Here is a 14,986-nt window from a genome sequence, read left to right on the forward strand (position 1 = left end):
TGCCACCCGCATCTCTAGCATGGGATCCGTCTTTTTTCCCCAACATATTGCCACTCAAAACACTCTGACACATACCAATCTAAAATTTACTTATAACTCAGAATGAGAAAATGCAGGCACAAGACAGCCAAAACTCTTTTTTTTTTTTTTTGAGATGGAGCCTCGCTCTGTCGCCCAGGCTGTAGTGCAGTCACATGATCTCAGCTCACTGCAAGCTCCGCCTACCGCGTTCACACCATCCTCCTGCCTCAGCCTCCTGCGTACAGTAGCCCCCAGGACTATGGGTGCCCGCCACCACGCCCAGCTAATGTTTTGTATTTTTAGTAGAGATGGGTTTCACCGTATTAGCCAGGATGGTCTCGACCTCCTGACCTAGTGATCCGCCCGCTTTGGCCTTCCAAAGTGCTGAGATTACAGGCGTGAGCCACTGCGCCCAGCCTTTTTTTTTTTTTTTTTTAAAGACAGGGTCTCACTCTTGTCACCCAGGCTGGAGTGCAGTGGCACAATCATGGCTCACTGCAGACTCAACCTCCCAAGTTCAAGTGATCCTCCTACCTCAGCCTCCCGAGTAGCTGGAACCATAGGTGTATGACACCACATTCGGCTAATTTTTTAAAAAATTTTAATAGAGACAGGGTCTCACCATGTTGCCCAGGCTGGTCTCAAATTCCTGGGCTCAATTAATCCACCCACCTCAGCCTCCCAAAGTGCTGGGATTACAGGAGCGAGCCACTGCACCCAACCTGCAAACATCACACCCCATGGGAGTGCCCTCCTCAATTCTCACATGAGGTGGATTTTTACGGCTCGCTTCTTCACCAGAAATCCCCAACTCTGGCCATCCTCAGACACTGCCCGTGGCATCCCTGCAGTACTGCCTGGCGTACTGGCCCATCACAGCTTTGGTACATACTTGAAGCGGACCTTCTCCTCCATGTCCAGGGGCGGATCCTGTGTGATGAGGCTCACCAGCTCCTCCATGCACTGCTGCCTGCACAGGAAGTCCAGCAGCTTCTGGTTCTGAGCCTTACACTCCTGCAAGATGTCATCTTCATCCATTAACTCCTGCAGCGTCACATGCTCCTTGTCCAGCAGCTTGTCAACGTGGGACGTGGTGTTCAAGTCAAACTTCCAGAACATCCTGACGGCCGCGGAGCTGCAAGCGAGGGCAAAGGGGTCACTTCTCTCACCTCTGCAAATCCAGCTTCAGCAGCACCAGACCCAAGACCCAGAAGCCCGTCCGCAGCACGAACACACGATTCCCAGGGCTCAGGACGGTGATGCCCGTCAGGAATGGTCTGGGCTCACAGAGTTCGCACAGACTTCCCAGCTGCTCGGCAGCTCTGAGGCTGCACCCCAGCTCCAGGACCTGCCTCTCCAGGTTCTCCTCTGGGCTAAACCCCTCCTTTGCCCTCACTCCCCACACTGTCCCCCATCCACCAGCTCAACACACTCCTCAGGGTTCCTTCTTGCTCTGTGGTTCTGTTTGGCGAATGCACCCCGGTGTCTCTCCCATGTGTCAGGGATGCCTTCTGTCCTGAGCGAACACTGGACAACTCCCCTCCAAAAGTCTCACATTTGTAAGCAAACTCAGCAAGTCAAAATCAAGACAGACGATGCTGCCCGACCCTGCACTCACTCCTCTGCCACCCCCTAGCCACCGGCCCCTCCACTCATCGTCCCCATCTAGCTGAATCACACCCAGGGTTATCTCTGAAGCAGGCACCTCCTCACACGTACACCAACCGGGCACTAGGTCTTGCCACAGGCACCTGAGGAATCACCACTGATCCAGCCCCTCCTCTGCTTCCCAAACATCCTGGCTCTTGCTATCTGTGTCTGGACAGACAAGGTTTGTCTGTCACTCTGTCAGTCAGACAATGCCACTAGGGTCTTACATGTCACTCTGTGGGTCAGACAATGTCACTAGGGTCTTACATGTCACTGTCGGTCAGACAATGTCACTAGGGTCTTACATGTCACTCTGTGGGTCAGACAATGTCACTAGGGTCTTACATGTCACTGTCGGTCAGACAATGTCACTAGGGTCTTACATGTCACTCTGTGGGTCAGACAATGTCACTAGGGTCTTACATGTCACTGTCGGTCAGACAATGTCACTAGGGTCTTACATGTCACTCTGTGGGTCAATGTCACTAGGGTCCTACATGTCACTCTGTGGGTCAGACAATGTCACTAGGGTGTTACATGTCACTCTGTGGGTCAGACAATGTCACTAGGGTCTTACATGTCACTCTGTCAGTCAGACAATGTCACTAGGGTCTTACATGTCACTCTGTGGGTCAGACAACATCACTAGGGTCTTACATGTCACTCTGTGGGTCAGACGTCACTAGGGTCTTACATGTCACTCTGTGGGTCAATGTCACTAGGGTCTTACATGTCACTCTGTGGGTCAGACAATGTCACTAGGGTCTTACATGTCACTCTGTGGGTCAATGTCACTAGGGTCTTACATGTCACTGTCGGTCAGACAATGTCACTAGGGTCTTACATGTCACTCTGTGGGTCAGACAACGTCACTAGGGTCTTACATGTCACTGTCGGTCAGACAATGTCACTAGGGTCTTACATGTCACTCTGTGGGTCAGACAACGTCACTAGGGTCTTACATGCCACTCTGTGAGTCAATGTCACTAGGGTCCTACATGTCACTCTGTGGGTCAGACAATGTCACTAGGGTCTTACATGTCACTCTGTGGGTCAGACAATGTCACTAGGGTCTTACATGTCACTCTGTCAGTCAGACAATGTCACTAGGGTCTTACATGTCACTCTGTGGGTCAAACAACATCACTAGGGTCTTACATGTCACTCTGTGGGTCAGACGTCACTAGGGTCTTACATGTCACTCTGTGGGTCAATGTCACTAGGGTCTTACATGTCACTCTGTGGGTCAGACGTCACTAGGGTCTTACATGTCACTCTGTGGGTCAGACATCACTAGGGTCCTACATGTCACTCTGCGGGTCAGACAATGTCACTAGGGTCTACATGTCACTCTGTGGGTCAGGCAATGTCACTAGGGTCTTACATGTCACTCTGTGGGTCAGACAATGTCACTAGGGTCTTACATGTCACTCTGTGGGTCAGACAATGTCACTAGGGTCTTACATGTCACTCTGTAGGTCAGGGCTGGTTAGCAATAAAGTTTTCACTATTCTGATAGAAAGTGAAAACATAAAGCCCACATCTTTAACAAAGTTAAAACTTTATGTGAGATTATAAATCTTTTCAATATTACATGAAACATTATTTTTAAAATTATAAATAGTAGGTAGAATTTATCTTATCTAATATTTTTACTTAGAAAAATAAAAGGCTGACCACAGATGTAAATGCCCAGGTTTGTCTGTCTGTAAAGCCAGTGCTGCTCTAGGACCCCTGACATGGGAGCCTCCACCGTCCAGCCATACTCCCACAGCCTCTGGCTTTTGCTAATTCAAACTCACTTGATGTCTGCACATCTTCTCATCTCGGCTTCAAAACCTCTCCTGGTCCCAGATGCCTACTAGGCTACTTTCTACAGCATGCCACCAGGTCCTCTGGGTCTCCTGGACCCCATCTGCACTACAAGGACACTGCATTTTTCTTCCCATGCAAATTGCACTTTCCTACTTGTATCCTTCTGCACCGGCTCCGTACCAGGTGCAGCTAAGGGTGTGGCCCTGCAGCCCCCAACCTATCCACACCACTGGGGTGGGCCCTTCCCATGGACTTAGATGTGAAGAGCCCAGAGGTGGAGCTCTTAAGGGCCCAAAATGAAGCCGCTTTGACTTTCAGCACAAGGGACTCCATATATACACTTATACTACACTCAGTTTTGATTTTGGGGTGTGGGGGAGTTCATTTTTTTTTTTTTTTTTTTGTAGAGACAGGGATTCACTATGTTGCCCAGGTTGGCCTTGAACGGCTGAGCTCAAGCGATCTGCCCGCCTTGGCCTCCCAAAATGCTGGGATTACAGGCATTGAGTCACCACACCTGGTCTGCATTCAGTTTTCCTTCTGGGTCTTAAGATCTTCCTTATTCTTCTTGTAAGGGGTATGGATAGATATTTATGAGTGGTAGCAGCAAACTTCAGAGGACCAGAAATAATGATTCCTAAAAGGACTTTCAGGAAAAGATGGCTGCCTCCAAACACATACGGAATGCTCCTCTCTCCGAAACGCACTACGTCTCACATACCTGGATGACACACAACCCAGGAAAAGAAGTGAATCCCACCTTGTCAAGGCTTTTTTTTTTTTTTTTTTCCTCCAAAATCAGAACTTGCAAGATAGGGCAGTTAGAGGTGACTTGTGGACAGTCCTGTTTCTAGCCACAGAGAAGACGGAAGGCTGGGTGGATTACAAGAGACCATCAACGAAATAGGATCCTGTTAGAAGAGTTTTTCTAGTAGGATCATTTAAAACAACCGGATTAATCCAAAAGACCAAAGCTAAAAATAAAAATACAAGGAGATAAGCAACAAAAACAGAGGAGATAAATTTTAAAAACCAGCAAGATACCAGACATAAATTCAACCATTTCAGTAAGTGCATTAAATGCAAACAGTCATTTCAATTAAAGACAAACATTGTCAGATGGGATTTTATTTTTAAAGATAGTGTTTCGCCATGCTGCCCAGGCTGGAGTGCAGTGCCACAATTATAGCTCACTACAGGCTCAAGCAATCCTCCCATCTCAGCCTCCCAAGTAGCTAGGAGTACAACCAAGCAACACCATGACCGGTTAAGGTTTTTTTTTTTTTTTTTTTTTTTGAGACGGAGTCTGGCTCTGTCGCCCAGGCTGGAGTGCAGTGGCCGGATCTCAGCTCACTGCAAGCTCCGCCTCCCGGGTTTACGCCATTCTCCTGCCTCAGCCTCCTGAGTAGCTGGGACTACAGGCGCCTGCCACCTCGCCCGGCTAGTTTTTTGTATTTTTTTTAGTAGAGACAGGGTTTCACCGTGTTAGCCAGGATGGTCTCCATCTCCTGACCTCATGATCCGCCCGTCTCGGCCTCCCAAAGTGCTGGGATTACAGGCTTGAGCCACCGCGCCTGGCCAGACCAGCTAATGTTTAAATTTTTTATAGAGATGGGGTCTCACTACGTTGCCCAGGCTGGTCTTGAACTCTTGGTCTCAAGCGCCTTGGCCTCCCAAAGTGTCAGGATTTCAGATGTGAGCCACTGCATCCTGCCTGAATTTCTTTTTTCCTTTTTTTTTTTTTTTTTGAGACAGAGTTTCACTCTGTCACCCAGGCTGGAGTGCAGTGGCACGATCTTGGCTCACTGCAATCTCCGTCTCCCGGGGTCAAGCGATTCTCCTGCCTCACCTTCCTGGGTAGCTCGGATAACAGACACGTGTCACCATGCCCGGCTAATTTTTGTATTTTTAGTAGAGATGGAGTTTCATCATGTTGGTCAGGCTGGTCTGGAACTGCTGACTTTGTGATCTGTCCGCCTTGGCCTCCCAAAGTGCTGGGATTACAGGTGTGAACCACCACACCCGGCCCTGAATTTCTTTTATTAGTTGACACATATTTAGGATTGTCATGTCTTCTTCTGTTTTTGTTTTTTTTTTTGAGACAGAGTTTCGCTCTTGTTGCCCAGGCTGGAGTACAATGGTGCAACTGGCTCACTGCAACCTCTGCCTCCTGAGTTCAAGCGATTCTCCTACCTCAGCCTCCAGGTAGCTGGGATTACAAGCATGTGCCACCACGCCCGGCTAACTTTTTGTATTTAGTAGAGACAGGGTTTCACCGTGTTGGCCAGGCTGGTCTTGGAACTCCTAACCTCAGGCGATCCACCTGCCTCAGCCTCCCAAAGTGCTGGGAATACAGGTGTAAACCACCACGCCTGGCCTGTTATGTCTTCTTGATGATTAGTTCTTCGATCATTTTAAAATGTCCTTCATGATCTCTGGCAATATACCTTGTTTTGAAGTCGGCTTTGTCTGATATTAACATAGTACACCATTCTCACCATTCTTGTGACTCATGCTTAGTATATGTCCTTTAACATCCTTTGACTTTCAATCTACTTGTGTTTTTATATTTAAGATGTTTCTCTTGAGAAACAGCATATGGGCCAGGCGCAGTGGTTCACGCCTGTAATCCCTAACACTTTGGGAGGACGAGGCAGGTGGATCACTTGAGGTCAGGAGTTTGAGACCAGCCTGAACAACATGGTGAAACCCCATCTCTACTAAAAACACAAAAATTAGCCGGGTGTGGTGGTACGTGCCTGTAATCCCAGCTACGTGGGAGACTGAGGCAGGAGAATCGCCTGAACCCGAGGAGGCGGAGGTTGTAGTGAGCCAATATCACACCACTGCACTCTGGCCTGGGTGACAGTGAGACTCCATCTCAAAAAAAAAAAAAAGGAAAGGAAAAAAAAAATCTCTGCATAACAAGAATATTTCTATGCTTCTATCACCTCTCCCCACATTATAAGAAACACTCAAAAATGATCACATCAGGCTGGGCACAGTGGCTCATGCCTGTAATCCCAGCACTTTGCGGAAGGCGGGTGGATCACTTGAGGTCAGGAGTTTGAGCCCAGCCTGGCCAGCCCCATCTCTACCAAAAATACAAAAATTAGCCAGGCATGGGGGCGCACATCTGTAATCTCAGCTACTCGGGAGGCTGAGGCAGAAAAATCACTGGAACCCAGGAGGTGGAGGTTGCAGTGAGCCAAGATTGCGCCACTACACTCCAGCCTGGGCAACAGAGCGAGACTCCGTGAGAGGCGTCCTTTAAGAGCTCACTGCAATGGCACTGGTTCAGTTACAGCTAATTTCACTGTCGAAGAAATGGACTCCAGAATATTTACTAAGATAATATGGCAGACTTCTTTTTTCTAATTTTTCTCCTATCTGCACAACCACACCCTATCTATCCTCCAAAGAGATGCCAGCATCTTCCTGGTTGGCCCTACCTACAGGGAAGACCTTTCATTTCCTTCCCTACATGACCTCAAGGTCAGCACCGGCAGCATCTTCAGAACAAACAAGTGGTCATGGCCAATGGCTTGTCGGTTTAAGGCATTTCTGGTTATACCGGGAGTCTCAACAGAGCGTAAGGATTCCTCTCACATCCTGACTCCCATCCTCAGTGGTCCGTCTGGGATGTCAAGCATAGTATGATCAACATCTTCTAGATTCTTACCCAATGCTAAATGAAAGGAACTTGAAGTTCAGCTTCTTTACTTTTTCAGGATGGCATATCCGTCAGACAGAAGGTAGATTACAACAGAAATGTTGCCCACATGACCATACAGTTCCATGAAAGAGCCCTTTAAAAAACAACATTCTGTGATAGAGACTGTTGCTAAGAGAAAATCAGAATCTGAAATGCCCTATTCACTGGCCACAAACTGATTGTGTTTTTGTTTTTGTTTTTTGAGATGGAGTCTCACTCTGTCCCCAGGCTGGAGTGCAGAGGCGTAATCTTGGCTCGCCGCAACCTCCACCTCCCAGGTTCAAGCAATTTTCCTGCCTCGGCCTCCTGAGTAGCTGGGAATACAGGCACCTGCCACCACATCTGGCTAATTTTTGTATTTTTATTAGAGACGGGGTTTCACCATGTTGGCCAGGCTGGTCTTGAACTCCTGACCTTGTGATCTGCCCGCCTCAGCCTCCCAAGGTACTGGGATTACAGGTGTGAGCCACCGTGGCCGGCCCTTTTGAAAAAATTTACGTCTATTTTTGAGACAGGGTCCTACTCTGTGAGCCAGACTGGAAGGCAGAGGCCTGAACGCAGCCACAACCGTCTCAAACTCCTGGGCTTAAGTGACCCTCCCGTCTCAGCCTCTCAAAGCAAACTCCTGGGCTTAAGCGACCCTCCCGTCTCGGCCTCTCAAAGTGCTGAAATTACAGGCATGAGCTACCTCCAGTATTTTGGCTTTTTGAGATAGGGTCTCGCTCTGTTGCCAAGGCTAGAGTGCAGTGGTGGGATTTTGGCGCACTGCAGCCTCAACTTCCCGGGCTTAAGTGATTCTCCCCTCCTCAGCCTCCCAAATAGCTGGGACTACAGGCATGCGCCGCCACACCCAGCTAATTTTTGTACTTTTATTTGTAGAGACAAAGTTTTTCCATGTTACCCAAGTTGGCTGTTTTTTTTCTTTTCTTTTTTTAATCCTAAAAAATTTTTTTTGTAGAGACCATATCTTGCCATGTTGCCCAGGCTGGTCTTGAACACCTGGGCTCAAGCGATCCACCTGTCTCAGCCTCCCAAGGTGCTGGGATTACAGCATGAGCCACTGGCACCTGGCCACTGTTTTTCTTTTAAAGATTTATGATCAAAGTCCTAGCTCTGCAGTGTGACCTGAGGCCACTTACATGATCTCTCATGCCTTGATTTCCTCACCTATAAAATGCAGCAATCAACATCCCCTGTGGTGAGGATTACTAAGTTATGCCACACAAAGGCTCTCGAGCAGTTCCAGCACATTTCATTATCAAAGACCCTCAGTATAGAGATGGAAACAGAGATAAGGTTACTGTGCCCACAGAGGGCATGCTCTGTGGTGGCCCAACCTGTGCCCTCATACCTCTCGTCCCTCCTCCACCTTCAGGACATCACACTGTCAGTTCAACTGCAACGTGGTGGGAGAATTAACACCATGGAATCAGCAAGTGTTACAAGCCGGGAGGGTTCTTCCTCCCCAGAAAGCCGTCGTTAAACGTTTACCACACTGCTGGACAGGAGGGTTTTCCTCCCCCAGAAAGCCGTCGTTAAACGTTTACCACACCGCTGGACAGGCTGAATGCTTGATTTCAATTTGGCCCAAAAAAACATGGCAACGTGAGCCCATGAAGCACAATGAATATTTGTACAACCAAGGAACAAACAAGACTATGTCGATCCTGGGCACAGTCCACTGAAAAAAGACCAGGGAAAAAAGTCTAACTCTAAAAAGGGGGTGGAGTGGGGCAACCAGGTTAAATAAAAATCCAAAATCAGAAGTGAAAGGAGGCCAGGCACACGGCTCATGCTTGTAAAACCCCAACAACTTAGGAGGCCGAGGTGAGGAGGTTCACTTGAGCCCAGGAGTTCAACACAAGCCTGGGCGACACAGCAAGACTCCAGCTCTATGAAAAAACTTTTAAAACATCAGCTGGGCATGGTGGTGTGCACCTATAGTCTCAGCTACTCGGGAGGCTGAGGCAGGGGGATTGCTTGAGCCCAGGAGGCTGAGGCTGCAGTGAGCTATGATCGTACCCCTTCACTCCAGCCTCGGTGATACGGCAACATCCTGTCTCAAAAATAAATAAATGATTTTATTTTAATACATAAATAAAGTTCTCAAAGGCTGCTTCTTCCCAAAAACAGTAGCAAGGTACTGCGGAAGAGCAGGGCAGATAGGAAGAGAGGGCCTGGATCCACACCCTCCACCTGTGTGACTGCAGGCATGTGTGGGAGAAGTTCTACTTGTCCCCAGTTTCCAGTCTCCGTCTCTTCAACAGAATGGAGGTCAGCTGGGTACATGGCCACCCTCCTTCAGCCTAACTTTTCCAGCCTTCCTTACAGTCAGTTATCATCATGTGATTAAACTCTGGTCAATGGGTTGGGAGTAGAAGTGACACTGGAACCTCAAGCTCTTACTGTTGTGAGCTTCCTTGGTTCTGATTTTTCCGCCTGGTGGGAAACCAAAAACCATAAAGACCCTTTTAGATCCACGAGGGGAAGCCACAAACCGAGGAAGGCCACCTGGCCGACCAGACTGTTAGAGGAGAAAGAAACATGCTTGCATCTTGCTCAAGCCGCTATTCTTTGGGACCTCCTTTCTACAGAAGCTCAGTTTGTACCTTACTACAATTTGAGCAAGGTTCTTTACCTCCCTGAGTCTATGGCTTGAATAAATAACCACTCCAAAACTCACATTAACACTTAAGGCCAGCCGGGTGCGGTGGCTCATGCCTGTAATCCCAGCACTTTGGGAGGCCGAGGTGGGTGGATCACGAGGTCAGGAGATCGAGACCATCCTGGCTAACACAGTGAAACCCCGTCTCTACTAAAAAATACAAAAAATAAGCCGGGCGTGGTGGCGGGCGCCTGTAATCCCAGCTCCTCGGGAGGCTGAGGCAGGAGAATGGTGTAAACCCGGGAGGCGGAGGTTGCAGTGAGCTGAGATCACGCCACTGCACTCCAGCCTGGGCGACAGAGCGAGACTCCGTCTCAAAAAAAAAAAAAAACTTAAGGCCAGCCGTAGCGGCTCATGCCTGTAATCCCAACACTTTGGGAGGCCGAGGCAGGTGGATCACCTGAGGTCCGGAGTTTGAGACCAGCCTGGCCAACATGGTAAAATCCCATCTCTACTAAAAATACAAAATTAGCTGGGTGTGGTGGCAGGTACCTGTAATCCCAGCTACTCAGGAGGCTGAGGCAGGAGAATCGCTTGAACCCAGGATGCAGAAGTTGCAGTGAGCCGAGATCGTACCATTGCACTCCAGCCTAGGAGACAGAGCAAGACTCTATCTCAAAAAACAAAACAAAACAAAACAAAAAACCTGGCCAGGCACGGTGGCTCAAGCCTGTAATCCTAGCCCTCTGGGAGGCCGAGGCAGGTGGATCACGAGGTCAGGAGATCGGGACCATCCCGGCTAACACGGTGAAACCCCATTTCTACTAAAAATACAAAAAATTAGCCAGGTGTGGTGGTGGGCACCTGTAGCCCCAGCTACTCAGGAGGCTGAGGCAGGAGAATGGCATGAACCCAGGAAGTGGAGCTTGCAGTGACCCTAGATCGAACCACTGCACTCCAGCCTGGGAGACAGCGCGAGACTGTCTCAAAAAAAAAAAAAAAAAAAAAAAAAAAGCTGGGCACGGTGGCTCGTGCCTATAATCCCGGCACTTTGGGAGGCCGAGACAGACGGCTCACCTGCGGTCAGGAGTTCAAGACCAGACTGGTCAACATGGTGAAACCCTGTCTCTACTAAAAATACAAAAATTAGCGGGGCATGGTAATCCCAGCCACTCGGGCGGCTGAGGCAGGAGAATCGCTTGAACCCGGGAGGCAGAGGTTGCAGTGAGTCGCTGTGCCATTGCACTCCAGCCTAGGGGACAAGAGCAAGACTTTGTCTCAAGAAAGAAAAAAAAAAAAAAAAAACTTAATCCCTGGCTGGGTGTGATGGCTCATGCCTGTAATCCCAGCATTTTAGGAGGCCGAGGTGGGTGGATCACCTGAGTCAGCAGTTTGAGACCACCCTGACCAACATGGTGAAACTCTGTCTCTACTAAAAATAAAAATCAGCCGGACGTGACGGCGGTGCACGCCTGTAATCCCAGCTACTCGGGAGGCTGAGGCACACGAATCACTTGAACCTGGGAGGGAGAGGCTGCTGTGAGTCTAGATTGCACCACTGCTCTCCAGCCTGGGTGACAGAGTGAGATTCTGTCTCCAAAACAAAACAAAACTTAATCCAAGTGTGGCAGTATTGAAAGGTAGGGCCTTTAAGAGGTAATTGGATCGTGAGAGCTCTGCCCTCAAGAATGGATTAATCCATTCGTGAATTAATGAGTTATCATGGGAGTGGAACTGTGGCTTTATAAAAAGAAGAGATTAGGTACGGTAGCTTAGGCCTGTGATCCCAGAACTTTGCAAGGCTAAAGGCAGGAGGCTCACTTGAGGTAAGGAGTCTGAGACCTGCTAGACATGGCAAGACCCTGTCTCTACGGAAAACAAAACAAAACAAAACAAAACTAGCTGAGCATGGTGCTGCACACCTATAGTCCCAGCTACTCAGGAGGCTGAGCAGGGAGGATCGCTTGAGCCCAGGAGGCTGAAGCCGCAGTGAGCCGTGATTGTGCCACCGCACTTCCAGCTTAGGCAACAGAGTGACACTTCATCTCTTAAAAAAAAAAAAAAAAAAAAAAAAGGAATAAAGACCTGAGCTAGTACATGAACACAATCAGCTCCCTTGCCACGAGACACGCCACTCTGGGCCACCACAGTGTCCCCAGCAGCAAGAAGGCCCCCACCAGATATGTCTCTCAACCTCGGACTTCTCAGCCTCCATAACTATATGAAAGAAATTTCTGGCCGGGCGCAGTGGCTCACGCCTGTAATCCCAGCACTTTGGGAGGCCGAGGTGGGTGGATCACGAGGTCAGGAGATCAAGACCATCCTGGCTAACACGGTGAAACCCCGTCTCTACTAAAAATACAAAAAAAAAATTAGCCGCGCGTGGTGGCGAGCGCCTGTAGTCCCAGCTACTTGGGAGGCTGAGGCAGGAGAACCGCGTGAACCTGGGAGGCGGAGCTTGCAGTGAGCCGAGATCATGCCACTGTACTCTAGCCTGGGTGACAGAGCAAGACTCCGTCTCAAAAAAAAAACACAAACAAACAAATTTCTTTTCTTTATAAATTAACCAGTTTCGGGTATTCTAAACAGCAGAAAACAGGTTAAGACACTGGGCTTCGTACAAAATAATATTTCTTCAAAAGGCTACAGGAGTTACGTAACGCACCTGGCATATTTTCAGTGCCCATCAAATCATACTTGAATTTACTAAGTGAGTGAAAGAAGGGATGTGATGTCACTAATACTCATAAGCTCAAAAGTGTTCATCCTTCTCCTTTTTTTTTGAGATGGAGTCTCGCTTAGCCGCCCAGGCTGGAGTGCAATAGTGTGATCTCAGCTCACCACAACCACCATCTCCCGGGTTGAAGCAATTCTCCTGTCTCAGCCTCCCGAGTAGCTTGGATTACAGGCACCCGCCATCATGCCCGACTAATTTTTGTATTTTAGTAGAAACAGGGTTTCACCACATTGGCCAGGCTGGTCTTGAACTCCTGACCTCAGGTGATCCGCCCACCTAGGCCTCCCAAAGTGCTGGGATTATAGTCAGAGCCACCGCACCCGGCCTCATCCTTCTCCTTTTTAAGTTAATTTTTAACACCCACCCTCTCATTTCCCAGTGGCAGAAAGATAACAGCCCCATATGGCTGCTTGTCTTAAGCACAGCAAGAAAGAAGGAAGCTGAGGAGGCTAAGTCCTATATATTCTCCATCATAAACAAGAAGGCCCAAGGAACTCACAGAAAGCAAAGAGAGAGGGAACAAGACACTCCTGGGGGCCAGGACTTAATTCTACCTGGCGCTCCTTCCTGGCCACCACTTACCAAAAGAGAAGCAATCTCTCTACTATGGCAAGATGCTATTCTCTGGTGTGGAATTCTATATTTGGGAAAACGTGGGCAATCCTAAAAACAAAAATTAGAAACTAAAAAATACAGTCAATTCTTTACCCAAACAGCAGAATAAGACTTCCAAAAGGACTCGTGATGTAAACACATTCTTAACGAGACCAGGACCACCGGAAAAACCAGGACACTTGCGCAAACCAGGGCTGATGGGCACCTACCAACACAGAAACACCAGCATCTTAAGATGTTTGACGTGGAATGAATTGGAATCCTTCAGTCACATCTTGAGGATTCGTGGACCCCTTCGTTTTCATATAATTTCAAAATCAGGCTGGCTGCGGTGGCTCATGCCTATAATCCCAGCACTTTGGGAGGCCAGGACAGATAGATCACATGAGGTCAGAAGTTTGAGACCACCCTGGCCATTTCTACTAAAAACACAAAAATTAGCCAGGTGTGGTGGCACATCCCTGTAATCCCAGCTACTCGGGAGGCTGAGGCAAGAGAATCACTTGAGCCTGGGAGGCAGAGGTTGCACTGAGCTGAGATTGTGACACTGCACTCCAGTCTGGGTGACAGAGTGAGACCCTATCTCAAAAAAAAAAAACAAAACAAAAGGCCGGGCGCAGTGGCTCACGCCTGTAATCCCAGCACTTTGGGAGGCTGAGGCAGGCAGATCACAAGGTCAAGAGATCGAGACCATCCTGGCTAACATGGTGAAATCCCATCTCTACTAAAAATACAAAACATTTGCCGGGCGTGGTGGCAGGCGCCTGTAGTCCCAACTAGTCAGGAGACTGAGGCAGGAGAATGGCGTGAACCCAGGAGGCGGAGCTTGCAGTGAGCCAAGATCGCGCCACCACACTCCAGCCTGGGTGACAGAGTGAGACTCCGTCTCAAGAAAAAAAAAAAAAAGAATTGACTGTATTGTAGCTTTGGATCATTTTGGATTTTCTACATATACAATAGTATCACCAATGAATAACAGTTTCTTCCTTTTTAATTATTTTATCTCTTTATCCTCTTTTTCTGATTTATTGGGCTAAGACTTCCGTCACTATTCTCAAGTGGTAACAGCACGTGCCCTGTCTTCTTTCCATTTTCACAGGTTAAGTTTTCAATATATTATCATTTATTTAATGGTTGCTAAAAAAACTGTTGCAACTTTTCCTTACAAGAATAAAGGAAGGTCCACTACTTTCTCTTCACTAATTTGGAAATTGTACACTGTTTCTATTCTTACAATAATTCCTTAGAACTTGTAAACTGCACTTATTAAAATCTACAGCTAATCCCTATCCTAGTTTGCTGTGGTTTGGATATGGTTTCTTTGGCCCCACCAGGCCTCATGTTAAACTGTGATGCCCAGTGCTGACGTGGGGCCTGGGAGGAGGTGTTTAGGGTATTGGGGCAGATCCCTTGTGAATGGTTTGGTGCCATTCTTGAGGGAGTAACCGAGTTCTCACTCTTTTTTTTTTTTTTTTTTTGAGACAGGGTTTCATTCTTGTCACCCAGGCTGGAGTGCAATGGCGTGATCTTGGCTCACTGCAACATCCACCTCCCAGGTTCAAGCGATTCTGCTGCCTCGTCCAGCTAATTTTCATATTTTTAGTAGAGATGGGGTTTCACCATCTTGGCCAGGCTGGTCTCGAACTCCTGACCTCAGGTGATCCACCTGCCTCGGCCTCCCAGAGTGCTGCGATTACAGGCGTGAGCCACCGTGCCCGGCCAGTTATCATTCTTAGTTCCCAAGAGAACTGGTTGTTGAAAGAGTTCGGCAACTTCTCTTTCTCTCTCTTCCCCTTTATCACCATGGGGTCTCTACAAGCTAGCTTTC

General features: G+C 48.4%; 1 protein-coding gene across 28 annotated transcripts in view; it reads right to left on the reverse strand.

Moving 5' to 3' along the window:
• PPP6R2 (protein phosphatase 6 regulatory subunit 2) overlaps positions 1 to 14,986 on the reverse strand; it is a 95,844-nt gene that overhangs the window by 48,756 nt on the left and 32,102 nt on the right. For 13 of the 28 annotated variants that reach the window (XM_073006547.1, XM_073006544.1, XM_073006540.1 and 10 more), the window contains exons 1-2: positions 10,359 to 10,456; positions 914 to 1,156 (exon numbers count right to left, since the gene is read on the reverse strand). In XM_073006547.1, coding sequence (XP_072862648.1) covers positions 914 to 1,140 — 227 coding nt within the window. In that variant the 5' untranslated portion in view covers positions 1,141 to 1,156; positions 10,359 to 10,456. Of the gene's footprint in view, positions 1 to 913; positions 1,157 to 4,003; positions 4,461 to 7,168; positions 7,296 to 10,358; positions 10,457 to 13,251; positions 13,364 to 14,986 lie in introns of those variants that run through there. The other 15 variants (XM_007976227.3, XM_007976240.3, XM_007976238.3 and 12 more) reach the window with 6 other exon arrangements.

The sequence above is a fragment of the Chlorocebus sabaeus genome, chromosome 19, assembly GCF_047675955.1.
Source record: "Chlorocebus sabaeus isolate Y175 chromosome 19, mChlSab1.0.hap1, whole genome shotgun sequence".
NCBI classification, from domain to species: Eukaryota; Metazoa; Chordata; class Mammalia; order Primates; family Cercopithecidae; genus Chlorocebus; species Chlorocebus sabaeus.